Below are 24,983 nucleotides of genomic sequence, written 5' to 3'. Positions count from 1 at the left end.
CTTATGAATTTTACGTCAACTGAGGAATGAATGATGCAGTTTTTTCATTTACATTTCCCACATACTACCAAGAACCAAAGACAATTAATTTTAGCCAAATAATACAAAACAATTGTATTTTTCTTAATTTTATTTATCTTTTTTCAACTTAAACAGTTTTACAACCACTACAGTAGCGTGATAGCTTTACGGTTAGCACTGTAGCCTTGCAAGAAAGATGTGATGGATTCAATCCCCGGGATGGACCTGGGGTCTTCCTGGGTGGAGTTTGCATGTTCTCCTGGTGTATGAGTGGGTTTTCTCCCAGTACTCCAGTTTCCTCACACAGTTCTCGAGTCATTTGTGCAGGTTTGTTCTTTACGATGCGTGTTCGTGTACTGAAAACCTGACGGTGCGCCAAGTGTGCATTAGCTGTACACGGGCTGGCAACAAAAACCCCTGACTGTGTGAGTGGGAGCGTTTCCTCATCTTCAGGTCAGCACAAACTGCTGCTCGTCTTCCCTCTAGGCTCGTTTTTCTACTCCTGATGCTGTGTTTGTGTGAAGCAGCTTCACAAAGCCCCCGGACATGTTTCAATTTCTTCTCCTGCTCGACTTTGAGGCTCTTCAAGGCCTTTTAGCAGCCATCTGGCTTCCCTCCAGCATCCAAGACAGAACGGCCTCTCTCTGCTCTTCTTTTAGATATTGATAGACAAATGTTTTTGGCTAAGCAGAATTCTTTAGATCTTTGCACCGATTTCACAAAGTTTAAGGTATAAGGACTTTTAAACTTGTGTAAGTATAATAGGTAAAGTTTTTAATCTTTCTGTGTTTGATGCAGCCAACAAGCTAAATTTATTCGGAACCAAAAGCTAAAAGGATTAGCAACGTGTTACTAGCAGCAACATAAACACCAACCTTCGGCTCCTCCGTCTGGATTCAGTTAAACGCCAACAGCTTTAACGTCTGTTCAACCGTCTGCAAACCAGTCACTCGAAAAAAGAGCGTTGCCAGTTAATTCAAAGATGCACATCGTCTGGAACCTGGGTTAGGCTGCGGAAACTACTCGGTGACGGAAAGGGTTTCGTGGTCGATGAAGTCTGTGTCCGACATTAATGCGTTTCAAATCAACAAACGACCAAAACAGACGTTTTTGAGTCTTTTCCTACCTCGGCTGTTGGTTGCCAGATCAGCCACCTTCTGAAAGGCGTCCAGGAAGGCTGCGACCGCAACAACCGTCGTCCTGAGAGATGCAACAGACGCAGAGTTATTGAAAAAGCAAAAGCACAAAGTAACTTTTTAAATTTGAGGAATAAAATATACATCACATTTGTTTTTGACAATTGTACTGAACAAATCTGACAATTTATTTAACTGTGTCAGGGTGTGTGAAGAGACAATAGTGCAGATGCAAAAATCAAGACAAAGATAAGGAGAAAGATAAGGAGAGGTGTATTTTATGTAGATGCAAGGATCTGTATCCCCCGGTACATGAACACTGGATAAGAGAGGTCATGTTTCATGTTCATCTAAATATTCTCTGAAAGGTTCTGCTGAGAGATTTTGGGACACTTGGCATCCATTTACATTTTATTTTGAAAATATGTCAATACCTGTCTAATATGTTTGCGTCTATGTAGTTGATCCGGTGTGGGAGGGGGATTTGTTGAGTGTGTGTGTGTGTGTGTGTTAAAGGGAAAATTAAATAAAAAGACTTTGATAAAAATAAAAAAGATGAGGAGAGGTGCACCTGTCTTCTGTCTCAGACTTGAATCTCCATGACAACTTCATGCTGGTGTCATTAATCTCTGCCAGCTAAAGAAGGCTAATAAGGTTGTGCATGTGTGCATGTGTGTGTGTGCGTGCATTAGATTGCTGCAAGGCAGGTAACACTGGCTGGTTAATGGCTGGAAGTGGTGAATAAAAGTGTGGTGAGATTTTCCCCGACAAAGCAACGTTTAGGTTTTAGCAGTTTGTGTCCATGTTCTGCAAACATCTGCTGTGTGTGTGTGCGTGTGTGTGTGTGTGTATTACATGGACGCAGCGACAGAACAGAACAGGAGGTGAGTCTGACATTTAAACACCTAATGAAGCAGACTGATGTTCGTGAGCTCAGGTTTAGAAACACCTGCAGCAGCGTGCGGCGGCTGCAGCTCAAGCTGAGCGACCCTGAAACTGTAGCATGCTGAGCCGACATCAGGCGATAAAAGTCTGTGCTCATGCTTAACCGTAACGAGACAAAGGGATGTCAAACTTTAGTAAATTATCAAAGATAATGACTGGAACTTTTTAGTTTCTAAAAAAAAAAAAATTAAATGTTGCAGGAATCCGATCATTTCCTGCAACATTAATGCAAAAAAACGTCTGAGAATCTTTTTGTAAATAAAAGATTAACGTGTTCTGGCACGGGTAACGTTTCAGTTTTGAATTTCTGTTCAGACTTACACGAGATCCAACATGGAGATGAGTACAGTACTTTACACCACTTTATAAGTCACATCAGCCCAAATATGTTTAATAAAGTGGAAAATAAAAACAAAACAATGCTTTGCTTCGCCGTATATTTCACATCTATTATGAGTCACCATTAACTACGTGGAAATGTGACCTGGTGTTGTGCGAAATGGTGGCCGTGGGAGCGTGCACGGGAGGACTAACAAGAATTTAACTAGATTAACACTTAAAAACAATTATTTATTTGCTCTAAATTATAGTAAATGTGCGTCTCAGTCTAAGTTCTTGGTGCTCTGGGAGCGCGCTCCGAGGGAGGACATCCGGAAGGAGGAACGCTGTGCATTTCTTCAAAATTTAACAAGATAAACACCTAAAACAATTGTTTGTTTGCTCAACATTATAGTAAAAGTGTCTCTCAGTTGAACTTTTACTTCATAAATGCACTTCAATGGTCAAATTAGCTGCATTTCAAAGGAGCGCCGCAGCAAAACGAGGCTGATTTGACGGTTGATCCAAGCGAGCTGGACGAAGGTGTTAGTCAATGGCAAGCCGACTGTGTCATTAATAGCCACTTTTACCTATTGCATGATACAACAGTGTGCCATACTACTCGAGTGCCATCTAGCGGCTGAAAATGGTAGTTCAATATTTACGGTCAGAATGAATGAAAACGGTCATATCTCAGCCAAATGGTGGTTTATAAATATGGGGGGGGGGGGGAAAAACAAATATGTTGCTTCAGCGTATAAGTCGCAGGGCATGCAAATTATACAAAAAAACGTGACTTATAGGACGAAAAATATCGTAAATCCATGTGTGGGTTCAAACATAAAGACATTTCTTTTTCAATGAATATCCATAATATAAGAAATGAGACATGTTGCACGTTCCAGGACATCGTTGGATCAGTTTGGGGCACAATGTTAGCAGATGAGCCGTGTAGCCATGTTTGTACGACCATTTTTTTTTTTTAAATAACAGTCTTTTTGTGTGCTTGGCTTGCAATTCTGTATTGTAGCCTGTACACGTTATTAATAAAAATAAATAAATAAACTAAAAATGTGTAATGCTCTCCATAAATATCTTTCCATAAAGGAAACATGTTTTCTGTCCAGCAGGAAACCTCAAGGATCGCGCCAACGCTGAACGTGCCAACAGTCCTGTCTGCCTGTAGGCTGTTACCATGGTGACGGATGACCACTTGTGATACAACTAGTTTTAAACCTGAGTTCACTCTGGGTGGGGTCCACCATACTGGAAGCAGCAGCCTGTGTGAATGTCTGGACCCAATCCAACACGAACCTGACTTCTGATCAGTTTCACATTTTACACACACAGTTTTCTAATTTCTGGATAACACACACACAGGCTACAGTTTGTAGGCGACAGCGGAGCCACTATTACAAAAAAAAGATGAATAATTGCTTTGAAACTCAAGAAAATATGACGCGCTTGTGAATAAGAATTTTTAAACTGTTCAAAGCCCAAACTGTTCCACCATATTAAATTGTTGGAGATCATCATTACAGTAAATAACAAGTGGGTGTGCGTTTGTTTCAGGTTACCTTGTAGGGACCCAATTTTACAAAAAAAATCAAGCATTGTGGGAATCAACTGCTCTTAATGGGGACCAAAGCCAGGTCCCCATCTCATTGGGGGGTTAGGTTAAGGTCTAAAGTGTGAACTCTGGATGGATTAGGGTTAGGCATGTACTGGTAATGGTTTGGTTTAGGGTAATGGTCAGGGTTAGGCTCCAGAAAATGAATGGAAGTCAACACAAGTCCCCAACAGGTATGTTTACAAGAACATGTGTGTGTGTGCGTTACCTAAGTTGTGACTGGAGTTTGGTGGCCTTGCTGATGAAGTCGTCCCAGACTGGGTAACTGCCCTGAAGAAAACATAAATAAAAAAAATATGATTAAGTATTCATATACATTGTTTTATTACAGCTGTCGTCATTTATAGCAGGGCTATTCAACTGGTGGGCCGTGGGCCTGTGCTCAGTTCGGCCCATCAATGGGTTCATTATTAAATAAAACTAGATTTTAAATCATAAAACAAACTTTTTTAATGACAATAACTGCTGAGCTTTTGGCTTTCAGTAACTGTGGCCCCCTGAGCAGTTTACTTGAACAGCCCTGATTTATAACAAATGTGTCAACATAGATTAAAAAAGTTAACACTTTTACTAAACTTGCACATTTGCCAAAAAACTAAATAAAATAAAATGTGAACTAAGCTTTTGTGTAGGTCAGGGCTGAAGAAACAGAGTCTTGGACCATTTCTACTACTTTAATATGATTATAAACAACTTTTTCATTATTAAAAGGAGCACACTCGTTTTTTCCTTTACATTAAAACGGACATTACAGATCGACTAAACAGTCAACAGGACATGTTTGGACATGCACAGCTCGTCTGACCCAAATCCAAATTTCAAACAGACAGCAGTTAAACACACTGGAGACAAATCGATTGGGCCGATCCATACGCCCCACCCACAGCAGCCTGTCCAGACGAGGCCAAACAAGCCCCTCCAGGCATGGAAATACAGCACATGTCCACGGACCGGGTGAAATATCAAACACGAGGAATTAATGCTGCAGTGCGGGGCTGCTGGATGTGTGTTTAAAGAAGCTGCGCAAACTGAAACTACAACATGGCAGCCAAATCCACAGAGACAACGAGGATATCCTCCTAATGCCAGCAGGTGGATGCAGCTGGACTGGGTGGGGCTCCCCTCCATCCGTCACTGCAGCAAAGGATCTGGGTCATGTTTACTCACAGGATCATACGCTGATCAATGTCACTGATTTATTTGAGCTCACATCTAAAATAATTACTTTAAAGCTTCCAGGATGATAAAAAAGATTAACATTAGTTCATCATTTGGCTACTTTCCAAATGAGTCACATCCTGCTGCTCTAGGAAATCCTCTTTTGTCTCAACATTAGTGAAAATCGTACCGCTGCAGAGGCACGTTCGAGAAAAATACGCAAAACAAACAAAAACAAGCATTCTGCATTGGTTGGTTTTTCATCTGTATCACAAAGAACGGTGCAGTTTTGTGCTTTTTATTGTGAACCGATTAAATTGATCACAACAGATGCTTTCAGTATCAATGCATGCAAATAAATTAAAATAAATACATTTAAAAAAATTGTAAAAAAAATCACAGGACTGGCTGCTGGACAAGAAAAAACAACCACTGAAAAGTAATAAATCCGTTTGAACACCAAAAATTTTTACCAACAAAGTTTTGCAAAAGTGTAATGCATATCTTCAAATAAACTTATATTCCTACTTTACTAAGAAATCTTTTAAAAGTTTTATTATCTCAAGCTTTGGCGTCTTTCGTTAAAAAGTACTCAATGGATCCCATCAAATAAAACATTCCTTTCCTGAACCGTACGAAATGGTGCAGTTTGAAAGAGTTTAATCCAGTACTTTTACAGATCTATTGATATGTACTTGTGAAATGCAAGCGGCACTTCAAATCGACAGAATTCGCCAACAACCGTGTGGAAGTTAGTCTCATGATTTACATACAGTCACATGTAGAATCTCAGAAGACATGTAATCATTCAACCTTTATTTATACAAGTCAGTCTCATTGGGTCACGAGGACTCTTATGAGACCTGTAGGTGGAAATACAAAGTAAATCTGCTAAATGCAAAAGAAAAACAAACAGCGTAACTAACCCTGAACAACAAAGTTCTTTCATGAACGTAACCGTTATTGTTGACCTGTTTTCAGTCACTTGGCGGTTTCTAAATTTGTGGATGTAAAGGACACATTAACCAACAAGAGCAAGAAAAAGGTGGAGATTTGGTTTCGTCCGTCCATGCATCCATCAATCCATCATCTTTACCTGCTTCTTCCTTTTCGGGTCGCGGGGGTCACTGGTGCTCATATCCAGCAATCACTGTGCGAGAAGTGGGGTACACCCTGGACGGGTCTCCAGTCCATCACAGGGACATTTTGGACAGGTCTCCAGTCCATCACAGGGACATCTTGGACAGGTCTCCAGTCCATCACAGGGACACATAGAGACAAACAACCATTCACTCTCTCACTCACACACACCTAGAGACAATTTAGAGTTACCAGTCAGTCTAACATGCATGTTTTTGGTCTGTGTGAGGAAACCGGGGCACCTGGAGGAAACCCACATATGCACGGAGAGAACATGCAAACTCCACCCACAAGGTCCCAGGACCGGGATTTGAACTGGCGACCTTCTCGCTGAGAGGAAACAGCTCTACCAACTGCGCCACCCATCAATCCATCCATTTTCTTTACCCGCTTATTCCATTTTGTGTCACGGGGGTCGCCGGTGCCCATGTCCAGCAATCACTGTGCGAGGGGCGGGGTACACCCTGGACGGGTCGCAAGTCCATCACAGGACCACATCGAGACAAACGAGACAAACAACCATTCACTCTCTCACTCACACCTAGGGACAATTTAGAGTTACCAATCAGCCTAACATGCATGTTTTTGGTCTGTGGGAGGAAACCGGAGTACCCGGAGAAAACCCACGCATGCACGGAGAGAACATGCAAACTCCACCCAGAAAGGCCCCCGGACCGGGATTTGAACCAGGGACCTGCTCGCTGAGAGGAAACATCTCTAACAACTGCGCCACCGTGCTGCCCAATTTGGTTTCGTACTACAGTAGGCCTATACCTTATTTATTTCTGGACCGGTGTTCATGACATGACAACGAGTACCTTTAAACACACCAACGCTGAATGTTGTTTGTTTTCTTCCAATGGGAGAGTTGAGGGTTCGATTCCACCAGCAGTCACATGCTGAAGTGTCCCTGGGCAAGACACTGAAGACGTAGCCTCCAGTGACTCCGACACCTCCTCAGGTTGCTTCCATTTGGACACAGGTGGACAAACCGACTGAAACACTCTTGTCCCTGTAGCCATGAGGCTTCTCAACAAACACTGATGTCTGTGCTGGTACTTTAATGTTGCAATGTCTTGTCTACTCTGGATGTTTTATGCGCTTACTGACTGTGAAACTAATCGCCCCTTGGGATAATAAAGATTCTTGAACTTGATCTTGATGTTCCCATCGGTGTATGAATGTGATTTAAAGCATTGATTATTCTTTGACATAGTAGAGTGTTGTATAAATCGTAAATGAGGACACAGATTGAAGTGTAAAGCGCTTAGAGTATCTTGATAAGATAGAAAGGTATTATATAAGTACAGTCCATTGATACTTGGATGATTGAGCATGAATTTTGTTGCTTTGAACCACTTTGGCTGTGGCTGCCTGCCTTGGAGGAAGTCGACCGAGGACATGATGGCCCCCAGAAACCATCTTAGCTCCAGCAAACTGGTTGGTCCACTTAAGAAGTTTACTGCTTGGCGAGGAAACAGTTTACTGGCTTTACTGGAACTCCTCAGACTGATGAAGCCCTCCGGATAGAGGGTGAAACATCTATATAAAAAATAAACTGTCCTGATGACCTGACTGAGAATTATTGGATGCGATACCTGGATGATTGAGCATGAACTTTGTTACAGTCCATTTACCATTTACTTTGTAATACAACTCAAACACTATGTATATGTATGATTTATGACAAAAGGGGCTAATATACAGTCCCCTCTAAAAGTATTGAAAGATGTGACTGACTGGTGTTGTTCACCAGACTTTGTGTTTAAGGTCGATTGTTCCAACATTAAATGTCTCTGCATGACCAGTCTAAGTTTGTCGCCTGGGTTTAAACCTATTAATATTGCATTTATTGTAAAAAAAAGAGGATAAACAAACAGGAAGACCACAGAGTTGTCTTTGGGAGAAAAGCAACGCATTCTGAAGCTGAGAAAATAAAGAAAATTGATCAGAACCATTGGACAAGCACTGGGCGTAGCAAGCACAACTTGGAATGTCCTGAAAAAGAAAGAACCTACTGGTGTAGTGAGCAACAGAAGTACAACAAGTCGGCCAAGGAAAATAGTAGCTGATGACAGAAATATTGGAAGAGCTATGAAGAAAACTCCAAAAACTTCAGTAACGTACAGTACATCATCTACTACCTCCACAATGCAGGGGTGAAGTTGTCACAATCCACTGTTGGAAGAAGACTCAGAGAGCAGAAATATAGAGACCATTCCACAAGATACAAACTACTCAGCAGTAAGAATCGGAAGGCCAGACTAGAATCTGCAGAGATAAGCCACAAATGTTCTGGACCACAGTTTTATGGACCGATGAGACTAAAGTGGTAGAGGTCAACGTGTGGAGAAAGAAAGGAACTGCATACAAGCTCATCTGTGAAGCATGGTGGAGGTCATGTCATGGCTGCTTCTTGAACAGGCTCGTTATTATTTATTGATGACTTAACCAATGATCGTAGCAGCTGAATGTACAGAAACATTTTGTCTGCCAATTTAAGAAGTGCATCCAAACTATCAGGGAGGAGGTTTTTCATGCAACAGGACAATGGCCCAGCGCACACTGCCGACAAAACAAACGACTTCGTCAGGGGAACAAAGCGGAAGGTTGACCTAGTGAGTCACCTGAACTTCACCCAATAGAGAATGCATTTCATCTCCAGAAGAGGAGACTGAGGGGAGAAAAACGAAAACAAAGGAATTTGCCTTGCTGTACAAGTACTTTTGGAGGGGGCTGTAACTAAGTAAATACATGTGTAATTTATGTAAACAGCACAAATAAAGTCTGTCGTCTCCCTGGCTGCTCGGTGGGCATCACCTCGTTCGTCTCTGCGTCATCGTCAGCACAGCTTCCACATCGAACGGAGCAGCTGAGCTGGGCGTGTTCAGCCTCCTGTTTGTGAGAGCGATGCTCAGCGTCATCGCCTGGATACAGTTGCTATGACAACGCTGCTGCTGCAGAGGGGCTTCAGACACAGAAAGATGTTGGGGGACGGAGGGGGTCTCACGTGAGTGCAACCTCACCCAAACGCACACCGTTTGTGTGTCATGCATTTGCTTTTTGTCGTTTCTCCCACTTTCCATTTCAATGGTTTGCATTACCATATTCTTCTTCTTTTTCCTTTTCTCTCTCACACACACACCATCTTTCCATTTTTCAAAAGCATTGACATTTCTCCTACTAGCTCCTTTAAACTCATTTATCAAATCCACTCTATTACATGGACATGTATATTAAATATACATACAGCCACGTCTCATTACATCTTGTCTCTTGCTCTTCTTATTCCTACACACTCTTACACACCCAGCCACCAAGAAGAGGGCAGGGTCGCCGCATCCATCAGTCACTCAGGACATAAATTGTCACCGTGGCAACAACCAGAGGCAAAAGCAGCAACCTGCTGGTCGTTCAGGAATCCACCAATCTGTTCGTTCGGCTCTGAGAGCAACTGCACTGGCTCAGAAACCCCAAACCCCTCGCTTTGTGTCTTTTTGTTGTTTATTTGGTTATAACCAACTGAGCACAAAGTAACACAAACCCTACTTCAGTGTCTTTGACTTAATTTTTATGTGTCCAGTATTACAAATACAAATGAATAATGGAAATGCAGCCATACAGATTTCTGTCTCTGCCACCTTTTCATGTTTGCAGTTTGAGCTTGAACCTGATCATAAGCATGAAGCATAAGCAAATGGAAGATGATGTCAAAGCACTGCCACCAGCTGTGATTTATAGTTTAAATTAAATTATTACAAGCTTAGCAAAAAGTTCAATAATCACAGAAAATAAAAATGCAAAAAATAAAATAAAATCTTGCTATTAACTTCAATGTACTTTAAAAAAATGTTTACACCTATGGGTCAATATTCCACCGTTCTACTGTATAAAAATCTAATTTGAAAAGGCTACTTCAAGTATTTGGCAAGTATGGGAAAACATTTGAACCAGTAAAACAATTATTTAAAATATACAAAACAGGGTTTTACAACAAAAAATTATATTTGGCAAGCTATAGCCAACAAAAAACAACTAAAGTAAATTTTAGCTGAAGCTCCACTGAGTGTTGCAGCAATGATTGTTATGTTTCCGTGGCAACGATGATGCTGTTACTCCAGTTTCAGCGGCACCAAACCCAAAAGACCATTCCAGCTCAGAAGCTAAAAAGAATTGAGTTAAAGTGAATAAACAAATAGCATATCCAAATATGAAGCTTTAAAATACACAAAGTCACAGCCGGAAATTAAGTTTAAAATTAATAAATAAAAAAAGAAGACAACATTATAACCCCTCAGGTGTTTATTATTCTAAGTGTTTTAGCTCTTTAGCAGCTAAAACAGCTGCAAAACCCCTCTCAGAAGGCCTGCTGAAGCTTCAGTCACTATGTAACACACACTTTAAGTTTGATAAGCTGTGAGGCAAGAAGACAACCATGTTATTATTATATATTTTTTTAATCATTTATTGGTTTGGGTTTTGGAAAATCGTAAGAAAAGTCAATACAATGCTCCTGTTAAATCTGAGAGAACGTTTGTGGTTTTGTTCTAATCTACAAGCGCAAACGAGAAAAATACAATTCAGTTCAATTCAATTCATAAATACTTTATTAATCCAAAAGGGAAATTAAAATGTTGTTGTAACTCGTTATCCTTGTTTCATTAAGAGATATTATAGATCCTGATGGCTGTAGGCAGGAAGGATCTCTTGTAAAGGTCTATCCCACAGCAGATCCGAAGAAACTGGCCGCAGATGCTGTCCGATCCATCCACCTAGACTCGGCTGGCCTCTCGGTTCCCCTGGGCTGCAGGACCACCTGAATCCTGGGCAGAACTCCTCCCAGAGTGATGGCCACTCCTCCCAGCATCCTGCTGAGCTCTCTGTTGCTGCGGACAGCTGACTGCAGGTGCCAGGGGATGATCCCAGTCCTTCTGCTGTCATGAGCCGTGTTTTCTGCCAGTTCCAGGATCTCAGTGGTCAGGCACTCAATCACAGCCAGCAGGGAGACGGGAATGCATCTACAGTGCCTCCTTTTCAACTCATTTGAGATTAGGGGCTGTAGTTGAGATATTATTTGAGCTTTGAGATGTTAATCAGCTGCTCCCAGTTGTAAAAAACAGCTTGTTGTCATGGTTACGCATCATAGCAAATGTCCAAAAGTTAAAGTTTCAGTAAAAATCCTTCCAGCTGCTCAGCATCTGATACCAGAGGAAACAATCATCCAAAAAATGTGATTTACATCCAGAAAAAGAGGAATTAAAGTTTCCAAAAGCAAAATCTCAGAAGGAATGTTACAGAGCTGCTCCAACACACAGCCACCCCGAGCAGCACAATTCTAGATCTAGAACTAGAACTAGTTAGAAATAGAAATAGTTCCTCAACTTAAAAATTTGCAGCAGTGTGAAAATGTTGTTTAAAAATAAACAAATCAGAAAATGAGGTTTAGAAGTGTCTGAATTTATCTCGTTTCATTGTTCGTGGATTTTTAATCTTTAATTCAGAAGATGTTTAAAGATATTTCATGGAGATGGAGTTGAAAAATATCACTTTCACTCAAGAGACATGTTTTTACTGCTTTTAACACCAGAATAAAAAAAATGTATATATTTAAACCCTACCGAATTCCACTAAAATACTCAAGTAGTGACATTAACTTCTGTGGAGTTTGCATCTTTCAGCTGATTTTAGCTCAGCCGTTTTCTTCTGATCACACGTCAGACCTCTAGCGGTCTCTCACTCCCATGTAAAATGACAAAAACTGAGAAAAATCCTAAAACAAACGTCTACAGGCAGATAGGAGGCTCAGTGAAAAGCAGCTCTCAGTACAGGAGGATGAGCCGGGACAAATGTGCAGATCAGTTCCACTTAAAAGGATCAACAGTAATGTGTCTGCTTCGATTGAGGCTGCACAATGAAGTGTAGATGATTACCTTCCCAATACACTGACACAGAACGTCCACTCATTTCTACTTACATCCTGCAGGCTGATGGGTTTCCAGCCTGCAGAGGGGAGAGGTTTATTTTGAAACGAGGTAATGAAGAGGAGGGAGTTGAATTAAAACGAGTGTAGGAGGTTAGAGACAAAAAGGCTTCGGTGTTACTTACAGTTTGTGTTAGCGTTGCTTTAATAAAGACATTAACAGTAAAAACTTTGGGTTATGTTTAATGACAGTTTCATGCTGTAGGGTCAACAACACTTATTGCTCATGATGGTATTTTTATTGATGAATCCATATTCTGCCTAAAATATCCAGATTCCTTTAAATCATTTGTATAATCAAACTATTTGAAAAAAAAATGCTCATAAATCCAATTTATAACTAAAGAAGTTTGGATGAGTTACAATATCTTCTTTACTCTCCAAGAGTCTTTATTGCAAATTTAAAATATGTATTTTTCTCTCTCTAAAATGCCACATTAAAATGTTTTTAAAGGTATGAGCTTGTTTCAAGGTGTTAAAAAGTCACGGTGTCAAAGCAACTACCGTTACATTTTCCCGTCCATCTCCTTATGCAGCTTAAAAACTGTAAAAGTTAAAAACTCTTTAAAGAACGCATTTTTATTCCCTGGCTTTTCTGTTTTTATTGGTCTTAATGTTTTAACAGCTTTATTCTTTTGTGTTTAAATGTTCTTGATTTCATATGTACAGCACTTTGTTGCAGCTGTGCTTGTTGAAAGTGCTTTATCAATAAATTATTAGTTGTAGTTAATGATTACCTTCCCAATACACTGACACAGAGTAGTTAATATGAAAACAGGGAACAAGCCATGTCCTTACTTGCAAAAAGCACAGTTGTACAATATATCCAGCAGAGGGCGCATGCAGACTAATTTCAAGTCATGGCCATTCACTTTAAGTTTCACTTTCAGCACAGCCGATGCAGGGAGCAATACTGTGTCTCGTATTTTGCTGAACAGAGCATGGTAAGTCTATTTTAACTGATCTGTAAAATAAAATAAATAATTACAATAATAAATTATCTTCAGTCCTCCAACCTGCTCGTCATTAGCACCGCTCAAGTTAGCAAGCCAACCTTTAGATAACCTAGCATAGGCTATTGTCTTATAAAACTTAATCCACAACAATAAATTTTATGTAAAGGTAAAACATACAGTATCAGTATGAGTAACACCATCTTTGTCGTCCTCAATAAAATGCATCATTTGTCTGAAATATTTACTTCTCTGCAAAGAAAAAGAAAAAAGCTTCTGCAGTTAATACTAAACCTTCATCATACGTGACTGTGTAAACAAGGAACAGGGAAGGGTGTTTCTTTATTTAATTTCTATTTATGTAACACTTGATCACTTTATGGTGAATAGTGGAGGATAGAAAATGAATGCACGTTAGGAAGACTGTTTCAAGACTTCAAGTGTTTAAACAGGTTTAAAATTAGCCATTTACTTAGATACTTGGGGGTGGACCAAGCTAAAAATTTATCAGCCATTATATTATGCCAGTTATCAGCATTAGCCTTCCCCTACCAATATTGGTAATAGCAAACATTTCCATATTGGTCAGGCTCTAATTCCTATTGTGGAAGAATATTTATATTATAATATTTGACTTGCTCATTTTCATTGCCTGAGGTTTGACAGAACAAAATATTACCCAAATAAGCATTTAATTTTAGATGAGCATTAAAGCCGAGTTCTCGACCTGGTTTTTCTTGTTGCGTTCCTTTAATTAGACAAACATGCACAAAACTGAATAAATAAAACAGGAGGTTAATGCGCTCTGAAACACAAACATACTGAAGATGTGTCTAAACCACAATTAGCAGCAGACTGGAGTCTCCTCCATGCTGACACATCACCAGCCTTTTCCACCCACACAATTAAACCAGCTGAAGGAAATCTCCATCTGACTGAAAGTCCCAAACACCAAGCTGTTTCATCGTAAACTGCAAATCTTTTAATCCAGTCCCCAATTCAGAACAAAAAGATTTACAGTATTTTTGTTCATTTCATTTGCACTATAAAGTAGGCCTGTCACGATAAACATATAAATTAATCGCATGATAAATGAAAATTATCAACCTCATTTTCATTCATCGGCTTTATCGTTTCTTCGTGTCTCTTTCTACTGAAGACACTGGATGACAAAAGGAGTGTTCTTCACTGACCCCTCCCTGTCTTTTTTCGCTTTAAAATCCGTTTTAACGGTCCAAAATCACGTTTTTGGATCGTTAAAGGCAGCTAATTTTAGAAGCTAAGCTACGAGCTAAGCTAACAGGCTGACCTTGGGGAAAAAACCTCCGTCTTGTCAAAGCTCCAAAATTCACGGTTGAAACCCGTGCCTTCGTGTAAGAAGTTGTTTTTCTCTGCAAAAAGAAGCTGAGAACTTGTTTACTGATGTTTTTTTTTTTATTAAAAGCTTTGTATGACAAATGCTATGCTAAAGAGGTCAAACCACATCGACCATCTGCCATTTTGAGTACCGAAAAACAGGAAGGAGAGACAGCCCATGTCACGTCAAGAGGCCTCCCTCCCATTTGTCTTAAAGAGACATGCTGCTCGCTCCCTCACTATCCTTCCGTTCAGTCTTATACTGCCATCCAGTGGTCAATAAAGGTACTACACACAAATTAACCAACATTTCTTCTTAAATTTGACAATTATTGATTATTGTCAAATTTGAAACAATATTATCGTTTATCGCAATAATTTCCAAGACAATTAATCGCCCAGCAAAATTTGTTATCGTGACAGGCCTACTATCAAGTCATGGTGACAACGGTAATATATCTAAAATACAGCACATTTAGGAGTCATGTATCCTCAGCCTCTAAATGATAAATTACATCTGACAGACATACATTCCAACTACGTACATCTTTGAGCCAAAATGGAGACATTAAGCTACCAGACAAGTGCCTGCGAGGTTTATGACATACACAACTAAATACTTAAAAGACTTTGAACAGGAAAAACAGCAAAGGAAATTATGTTTTTTACCCCAAACACAACAGTTGGGGATGACATGCACTAATCTGACGTGGTAACTGAAAGTGACAAAGTGCACTTGAACGTGTCATGACTGTCAGTACCAGCTATATCGGATTCTGTAATCTGTTCCCAACTGGTCCTGTACTGATGCTTTGACAGAATGAACACCTGATCCTATCTCACACCCCGGCTGTAACCGAGTTGGTTTGTCGAGTGTTGAATCTTCACTCATCCACGACCAATTTCACATGAATAGCCTACGTTAACGTACAAAAGACCAATGAACTTGAATTAAAGCAGAAGGTGAATGAATCTGTGTTTACGGTCCAAGCTGGTAAAATAATTACAGCATTTTAACTTGAATGACTGCATTTTGTCTGGAATAAAGCATAAGTTATTGTACATTTCATGGCCCAACTTTAAACCCCAGCCCTGTACTAAAGTTGGTGTCAAACACAAGCCCCATCCTCCAGAGTCCAGTTACCACACCCCACCTCCCCTCAGACCTCTTTAAGGGAGACATATTCTGTTCCCTTTAGGAATTTACTATTGGTGTCAATAACCACTGCAGAAGGGATGACGGGCAATATACAGCTGAAGCAGCTCCCTGTACCTTGAAAAGTAGCATTAAAGGAGTGTTCAGTGTAATGAAAACTGACACGGAGGGCTTCCAGCCAAACGTTTGTATTCAAGAAGTTGAATAAGACATGTCAGATTCTACGTCAGCTTAATGCACAAGCAACAGAAAGGGTTCAGTCGTGCACAAAATGACACATTTCACAACACGTCAGTCACACAAACTATGACAAATGTGCTGCTTTGTAATGTTCTGGTTAATGTTTGCCTTAATTGTGAAATGCACAGGCGGCCTGCAAAAAAACTGAGAAGCTGTTCTCCCAGAGGAAAGTCAAAGTACACAGAACGTCTAAAAAAAACTAGGTTGACTAAAAGGCTTTACAGTCGAAAAAGATGAGAATAATTAATAACTAGAAGGTTCCTGGAGAAACTTCGACAGGGTCTCCCATGTGGTGGTCATTTAAAAATTTTGATCGGACAGCACAATGTGTTGGGGTTCGCTCTCAGCTACCACCATACCACATTTCAGCTTAAAATGGCAAAATATCAATGAGTTAGTCTTTTTTTTTTTTTTAACTATGGTGACCAACTTGGATTATTGATTTGGATACAGCATGTGATGGGGAACGTTCTCAGCTATAACCACCAAATTTCAGCTCTATGTGTGTAAAAATAGCCGAGTTAAATAAAGCCATTTAAATTGAGCTTTGGTGACCATCTTGATTTTTAAAAATTCATTAACGGACATTGGTCTCCGCTACTACCACGCTAAATTTCAGCTTAATATCTCTAAAAATGGCTGATTTACAGTATTTTTCATTTTTAGCTTAGGTAGCCATCTTGAATATTTGATTTGTAACCAGAGACTGAGAAATTACTAATAAAAATGGCATCTTTATTTGCAAATTACATTGCCATGGTAACTCGAAACACGAATAAAAGCACAGTATGTTTGGACCACATTAAAGCTGATGGAAGAGTAAGATATAAAGTTAAGAAACCCTTGTCAGGTGGATAATAATAGGTGGCTGCCTTACTAGACAGTCCTTAATAATAAAATAAGAATTAAAGAACAATAAAAAGGACCGCTATCAGATGTTTAAATCAAAAACCAAAGTAAAAATATGTCTTAAATAAAGATTTAAATGTCTCTATAGCATGGGCTGTGTATATATTGAAAGATAAATTGTTCTACAAGTTCAAATCATTTTTATATTTTAATCTGGATGTTGGGACTAGCAGGAGAAACTGGCTGATTGACTGGAGTGCTCTAATTAGTGTGTAGAAGTTCAGCTCAGTTACATAGACCATTTAAAGTCCATGTGACATCCAAATGTTATAATAAATATGAATGTATTTTTGGAAAGATATATTGCTAAAAATAATAGTAATTCACACCGCTGAGATGGCAATTATTGAGATATTTGCTTGCACAATAACAGGAAGTGATGACAAAAGGGAAAGCCTGCATGTGAACAGAGCATTGCTACAACACAGATTACGGTATTTTCTGCCGTTCACGTCGCACCACCGTATAAGTCGCATCAGTCCAAATATGTCAAATAACGTGGGGAAAAAAAAACAAATACGTCGCTTCACCATATACGTCGCATCTGTTATGCGTCACCGCTGACGACCCGGACATGTGGACCGGTGTTGTGCAAAAATCGATTGGTTACCAAATGGCAGCCATGGGAAACTGTAAGAGAGGACTTGAACAAGAATTTAACAAGATTAACACTTAAAAACAATCATTTGTTTGCTCAAAATTATAGTAAGGTGTGTCTCGGGTTAAATTTTCCTTAATAAATGCACTTTGACGGTCGAATCAGCTGCATTTCAAAAGTATTCATGGCAAGCCGATTGTGTCATTAATTGCCACTTTTACCTATTACATGACACAATGTCATGCCATACCACTCGAGTGCCATCTAGTGGTTGAAAATGGTAGTGTTTAATATTTTAAGTGTTTGAACAAACAAAAATGGTCAAATCAGCCCAAAATTGGTTTATAAATATGGGGAAAAAACCATAAATAAGTTGCTTCTGTGTATAAGTTGTAGGGCATGTAAATTATGCAAAGAAACTGTGACTTATAGACCAAAAAATATGATAATTTGAGTCACTGTCAGAAGAGTCAGAGTTCAAATAAGACTGTCTCAATAAATGAAAAAAAAAAAAAAAAAACACCAGGGAGTTCCCCTTGGATGTCACTTCCTGTTTCACTTTGGCTGCACCAAGTTAAAAATAAAATACACCACTTATGTGACAACATTGGCACAAATCATGTGTATTATGGCAAATGTCTTAAATATTAAGACGTTTCCTTCCACTTTTTGTATTTGTAAGATATGCACAGCACAGGCGCTTATAAACTTGATAAATTTTTTAATCAACCTGAACACAAAGACGCGAATGGACTGATATGAACTTGTTAAGTAAACCTGGAGAACACCGGCATCGGGTGTCTGCGTTGCAGACTTGATAATAAGTCACCGATTCTCTTCAACTGATAAAATATAATGAATAAGCATGAGCCAAAAAAACTTTGCAACAAAACAAAGACAAGCAGGCAGAATAATTCCCACATAAACGACAGCGACCACGGGTTCGAATGTGGTCGACATCAACTCGTAATGATCTGTGTCCGACACAACAATCAGGTAATCTGAGATGCAACATGTTCTGTTTACTGTGAAACCAGCTAACCAGTGTTTCGTTTGCCCTCTAAGCAAAGCGTCGCCTCATTAGTAAAAGAGATCAGAGGTTAAAAACAGATAAAAGCCAGCATGTCTAAACAAAATGGCTTTTAAAGAAAACCCATACAAAACACATCCAGTCTTAATTGGCAGATTTATTCTGAATAAAACTCAGAGTTAATAGAAAGCTGAGTCAGCGTAATAAATGCTGAGAAAACAGCTTCTTTGTTCAGAAGCGTGAACTTTCAGATGAATGTTTAACCTTCAATTAAACTTCACTCAAGTCCAAAAGAGGTGGCTCGTCTTCAGTCTGCATGTGACGCCTCCTTCTCTCACAAAGCTCCTTTGAATTCAGAAAAGCCTTTGTCTGCTCAAACGTCTGCTCCGTACCTGTGCAGTCACATTCAAACCCAATCCGGTGGAGCTTCATTGATCTGAGCAGAGTCACGGCACAGATCACAGCTTTGATTCATGTTAGAAGGCAGCGGTGTCTGTCGAGGCTGATTTTACACGCAGGGAAGAAAATTACACTGAAACCGGAGGAGAAAACCAACAAAGGGAAAGGCATGTTTGGAGTTTAAAGCAAAAGAAGAAAAAGAATAATCGAGTGGCAAGCACAGGTGGAAAGGAAAGGAGAGAAAAGGAAAAGCAGAGAAACCCAAGAAGAGGGCGTGTCAGGTTTACTAAACCTCCTACAGCGAAACAACAGCTACAGCTGCTATTGAATGTGTCACTACGGAAACAGGTGTGTGGCTGACTCATGTTTACCTGCAGACAGGAAATGCAGGACATTTTGTCATCATCCACATCCTTTTATTATAGCAACTGTAAACTGAACTGGGCGATGAAACAGTGAAGGAACCTTAAAGCATGCACAAACTCCAACTTATACCGATGACGTAGGCCTGTCACGATAACACATTTTGCTGGGCAATTAATTGTCCCAGAAATTATTGCGATAAACAAAAATATTGTTTGAAATCTGACAATAATTATTCATTATTGTAAAATTTAAGAAGAAATGTTTAATTGTTTTCCATGTAATACCATTTTTGACCACCGAATGGCAGTATAAGAAAGCTTGAACCAAAGCATGGATCTCTAAGTAAAATGGGATGGAGGCCCCTTGACGTGACATGGGCTGTCTCTCTTCAGTTCTCAAAATGGCAGACGCTCGGTGTGGTTTGAGCTCTTTAGCATAGCATTTGTCACACAAAGCTTTAAGTTAAAAAAAACCTCAGTAAACAAGTTCTCAGCTTCTTTTGGCAGAGAAAAACAACTTTTTACAAGAAGGCACGGGTTTCCACCGTGAATTTTGGAGCTTGGACAAGACGGAGGGTTTTTTTCCGAGGTCAGCGTGTTAGCTTAGCTTCTCAGCTTAGCTGCTTTTAACGATCCAAAAACGTGATTTGACGATTAAAATGGATTTTAATGAGAAAAGAGAAAGAGAGGGGTCAGTGAAAAACACCTAAGTTGAGCTTTTTGTCATCCAGTGTCTTCAGTAGAAAGAGAGACACGAAGAAACAATAAAGCCGATTAATGAAAATGAGGTTGATAATTTTCATTTATCATGCAACTAATTGATTTATTGTGACAGGCCTACAATGATGTTTTATGAATTTATTAAAAATATACCAGTGCTTCTTCTTACTTTAGTCCAATCCATCTGCACATACAAACATGTCAGTATTAGCCCTCTCGTCTTAAAGTCACTTGTTTATTCTTTACTAGAAATAGACAAATTAATCAGCTTTAATTGGCTGATATTGGCCACTTTTAAATACCTGGTCAATACTGAATCAATTATCAAGTAAGATGCTACAACCAGTTCACCATCACCTATAATTTAGATTCTTAGGCAAAAAAAAAAAATCATATTTGTTATTTGTAAGTGTTCAAGCTTGTCTAAGTATTGTAAGTTAGGCAATGTTTTATTGATTTTGTTTAATGAACACAACTCTTTGGTCAAATACCATAATTTCCGGACTATAAGCCGCTACATTTTTCACACGCTTTAAACCCTGCGTCTTATACAACGCTGCGGCTAATTTATGGATTTTGTTTTTTGATGGGCTAACGAGCTTCATGCCAACAAAACATTTAGCCTCATTACACCGGGGTGCTCACAGCCCAGTACATGTCTCACTTGGGGAGTGGGTCCTTGTAACTCAATGAGACTACCTGTATAAATAAAGGTTAAAAAAAAAAATTTGACCAATGAAATTATCGAACATGTCACTGTGGACCAATAAAGCGTGGAAGGGATGAGAGACTCCCCATGGGGATTCAATGACTTCCTGGTAGGCTACAGTATTTGTTTTTTTTAACCTGCCATGTTACAGGCACTGTTGAGTAAAAAACATTTACTGTGCGTATTTGTGTAGGTCACGTTATGTATTTAATTAAAAGTTAAAAAATATATATTTCTGTGTAAATATCTCATGTTACAACGTGGACACCCGCAGCTTTTAGATGAGCACAGCCTATATATGTACAAAACTGTTGTTTTTTTAATTTAGTGGGAGTTGCTTATATTCAGGTGCGCTCTATAGTCCAGAAATTACGGTAAATACCCAAAAAATATCAATGTCGCATATCGACCATTGGCTGCCCTGATTAATACTGATGGGCATCGGCCATAGGAAACCTCCTATTGGTTGACCTCTATTCTTTACCAGAGAAAGATTCAACGCAACATAGAGGTTCACATATAGATGTTTTGAATCTGTAAATAGTTTTTCTTGTTTGTTTGTTTTTGATGTTGTTGGCCACATGGGACAAAGAGGACAAGTGTTGCTCTAACGTCTCCATGGTGACGGATGCTACGTTACGATAATGAGCCACCTGAACCGTCAGTTTTACAAGTTCTTTTTCACCAAGTATAGATTTGTTTTTTAAGTTCATAGCAGTGGAATGTAAGGCTCAATAAAGTGTGCCAGCTGTAATCTGCCATTAAAGAGATCCAAACAATAAGTAGGTCAGCGTGTGCGATCCAGTTACCATCGTAGAATGACAGCCGATCGACATCAGGTTTACGCACATCACCTTATTTTTGGTTGGGTCAAATGGGCCAAAGCTTTTAAAAGTTATTCCAAAAAATACAAGATAAGTGACTATAAAACATCAAATACATATTCAAAATAAAAAGGTCCAAACGGTTCTACTCATGCTTCTTTTGTGTAATTAAGGAGAAAGAAAAGAGCATGTGCTCTCATTTAAGAATCTCTAGCAACACACTTTATTAAAATATCTTTTAAAAATAGCTGCTAATTAATTTTTCAGGAATTCAACTTTTGAATAATGGGCCCAATACTAATGAAGATGTTCTTTTTATTCTATTGCACTAAAATGTAACTTGTCTTGCAGATTATTCTTCCCAGACCTAAATAGGATGAAACAAATGTCTCCTATTTATAGAGAATTTAAACTTATATTCATCTTTAACGCCCCTCACAGGGAGGGGTTGTTTGATGACACACAAACCATATTGTGCTTTTTAAATTTATTTATTTTATTTTTTATTTTTTTTATCCCCTGCAGCTTCATACTGCTCCACTGCTTGGTTACCTGGTTAACCCAACACCATCATGACATGTTCCCCTCCAGGGAGTCTCACCCAGCTCCTCCCCTGTCTGGATAATTAGCCCATTAATGACTGCAAATTAAAGCCACAGGCACAATTATTAATTCTCTTTGGTTTATTTATGCAACTGCGTGAACAAGGAGGTGGCTGAATCCAAAAAATCAGAAGGAGCATTAAAATCTTTTTGTCTTACCTTCATGTCTCCAATGACAGTCTGGAAAAGCCCCCCCAGCGCGCTGCACTCCCTCTCCATCACCGTCTCCATCTTCAGCTGTGTGGACTGATTGCAAACACTCTTCACGCGCAGCTCCGGGAGTCCATGAATGAAGCGGAATGACACAAACAAATTCGAGAGAGGACAGGTCCGGTAACGAGGCGGCTCAGATCCAGGCAGCGGCAGCAGCAGCGGGGCTTCCCCGGCTGGTGGAGCCCAGGAGGCGGACACGAGGTGCAGCAGAGCCGCTCAGTTTGCACCCGGAGCCGGTGACTCCCATGTCTGCAGGAGGAGAAGCATGTCGGAGCAGGGGCGGAGAATGGACACCAACTTTCCACAGAGCTAGCTGCGCCTCGGGTGGCAGGGAAGGGGGCGTGGCATGGGCGCGCGCCTCACCGGTCGTGAGCGCGCGCGTTCTATTGGCCCCGCCCTCAAATCAGAAAAGCGTTTATAATTTTTTTTGTCTAATTACTGCTAATTGCACAAGATGAGATTGACAGTTAATCTTTGTCAAATTAAACAAGTCCAGAAAATATTTAAATATATACACTATTTCACCTTGAAAGAAATCTGGATATTAAATGCTACCCTTTGATGCAATCAGAAACAGAATGGGTTTAAATAAGTCTTCCATTCCAAGACAAGTTAAAATGTAATTAAATGCCCTGCTAGAACTAGTTAAAAATTAAACCGTTTCAAACCTTGTGGGGTGTGGGTATTTAAAGTCAATTTCTCATCTAAACCTGGAACCTTTTAATGCAAAATTCAATACACAGGAGCTTTGATTTTGAAATGCTTGAAATTGTCACCATCTTGTGGATGTTTTAGTGCAGTACCTTTGAGCTCAAGTCAATAAGGGGATAGCAGAAATTAACGGAAACAAGTTTTCATACTCATGGGAAAAATATATAAAACCTTATACTGCTCGTTTTCACGCTTGTGCAATTCCTGCAAAGGCCTACACTACTGTATTTTTGCATAACATTGTAGGTCCCAGGTTTGAAGACAAGTTTACAATTCCCACCCCGTGCAACAGTATAACCTTCCATTTTTTCAGAAGCAGATACCATTTAAATTGCCATCTTGAGTAGGGTTACTTTTGATTTTAATGGCCTGCGGTTTGTCTAAATCCAGTCTTGAGAATTAATCCTTACTCAAACCTACCCTGTGTAAATGAAATGAACAGCCTAAAAGTGTGTGAGTAAACCTTAACCCTGTCATGTAACTTTTGACATGCCAAGAGTTTTTCCAAACTAAGATTACAGCTTTAAGTACATTTTAGTTCCAGTGTATGCTGATGTGCATCTTTAAGATATTGCTAGATTATATATAAACTAGCTGAGGCGCCTTTATGGGACAATAAGATCTACACAGTCCATGTTTTGAACTCCATCTGCTGGAGAAATATCAGATTGTGGATCTGGCAGTGTGTCAGCTTTTGTAAACTAGAGGCCCACCATTTAATGACCAGGAATAAAGGCACATGAAATAGAGCCCAGAAAAGCTGGGCTTTTTGCACAAGCCACCCCAAAACTGAAAACGATCAAGGGTGGCTGAGATGAGTAAAATGTGGTTTTATTAAATAAAAAAAAACTCAAGTTCCAACTGCATTTTACCTCAGAGTTGATTAGTGTGTACGTTTGCACTACAATTTGTATCAAGAAACCAAAAGGCAATGAAAGTTCCAACAAGAACTTTATTGAAAGTCAGATTCACAGCCATAAATGATAGCAACCTGGGAAAAACAAAAAAGGTTTAGTTTCAAAACAAGTCAATTTACAGCAAAAGTGTCAAGCTACTTACAACTAGGAATATTAAGGTTGACGTCTGGGTGAAGAGTCAAGTTGTTGACTAGAACGGGAGGATGATACTGGAACTGGTTTAAGGCTCCTTGGAGATCGTTTCACTTGTGCTTCATCACCAAAACCACCCCTGTTGCTCTGGGGAAACCCAGAGACTGGCTGAGGTTTGCCCATAATCCTTGGCTGCTGCCTCAGAGGGTAGGAACCAGAAGCTTCAGGTCTAAAACTTCTAGGACCAACGTTTGGGGATTGAGCATTGGAAGCAAATACACCATCCTGCATGCCAGCTTTGGTTTGTAGCCCAGTAGGGGCTGGATGAGTCAAGGGTAGCTTTGCAAAGTTAGACAATCTTGGGGACTGCACATTTGAGGCAGGAACACTCTTCCACTTTGCAGATTTGCCTTGAGGTTCTGGATTTTTAAGAGACTCCGCAGGGTTACTGAATCTTGAAGACTGTGCACGGGATGCAATCACACTATCCCACTTGCCAATTTTACCTTGTTGCACTGGGGGTGCTGGATTTTGATGTGCCTTTACAGGGAAATTTGTCCCCGAGGACTGTGCACTGGAGGAAGAGATGCCATCTACAGTACTAGCTTTGGATTGTGGTGTAGCAGGGGCTGAAAAGACTGGATGGCGTGACTTTGATGCAAACACACTGTCCCACATACCTTCTTTGGTTTGTAGTACAGCTGGTGCTGATAAAGCAGGATGGTTGAGGGGTACCTCACCTGAGTTAGATATACCAGGGGACTGCACATTGGATGCAGACACACTACCCCACATGGCTTCTTTGGATTGCAACACAGCAG

At 39.8% G+C, this 24,983-nt stretch overlaps 1 protein-coding gene and 1 long non-coding RNA gene across 5 annotated transcripts in view; both read right to left on the bottom strand.

The window, feature by feature from the left end:
• The window catches only part of LOC119425582 (protein MTSS 1), an 82,526-nt gene extending 59,863 nt beyond the window's left edge, over positions 1-22,663 (bottom strand). For all 4 annotated transcript variants that reach the window (XM_037693112.1, XM_037693113.1, XM_037693114.1 and 1 more), the window contains exons 1-3: positions 22,349-22,663; positions 4,259-4,320; positions 1,148-1,221 (exon numbers count right to left, since the gene is read on the bottom strand). In XM_037693112.1, the coding sequence (XP_037549040.1) occupies positions 1,148-1,221; positions 4,259-4,320; positions 22,349-22,420 (208 nt within the window). In that variant the 5' untranslated portion in view covers positions 22,421-22,663. The remainder of the gene's footprint in view (positions 1-1,147; positions 1,222-4,258; positions 4,321-22,348) is intronic.
• Positions 22,664-24,045: 1,382 nt separating this feature from the next.
• LOC119425280 lies at positions 24,046-24,977 on the bottom strand. The gene is made up of 2 exons (XR_005187559.1): positions 24,173-24,977; positions 24,046-24,104 (listed from the first exon to the last, which is right to left on the bottom strand). It is a non-coding gene; the product is annotated as an uncharacterized LOC119425280 (long non-coding RNA).
• Positions 24,978-24,983: the final 6 nt, after the last annotated feature.

This window comes from Nematolebias whitei, chromosome 19 (genome assembly GCF_014905685.2).
Source record: "Nematolebias whitei isolate Nwh7 chromosome 19, NemWhi1, whole genome shotgun sequence".
Lineage (NCBI taxonomy): Eukaryota > Metazoa > Chordata > Actinopteri > Cyprinodontiformes > Rivulidae > Nematolebias > Nematolebias whitei.
Note: the sequence above shows the minus strand (reverse complement) of the source record. Positions and strands in the feature narration are given on the sequence as shown.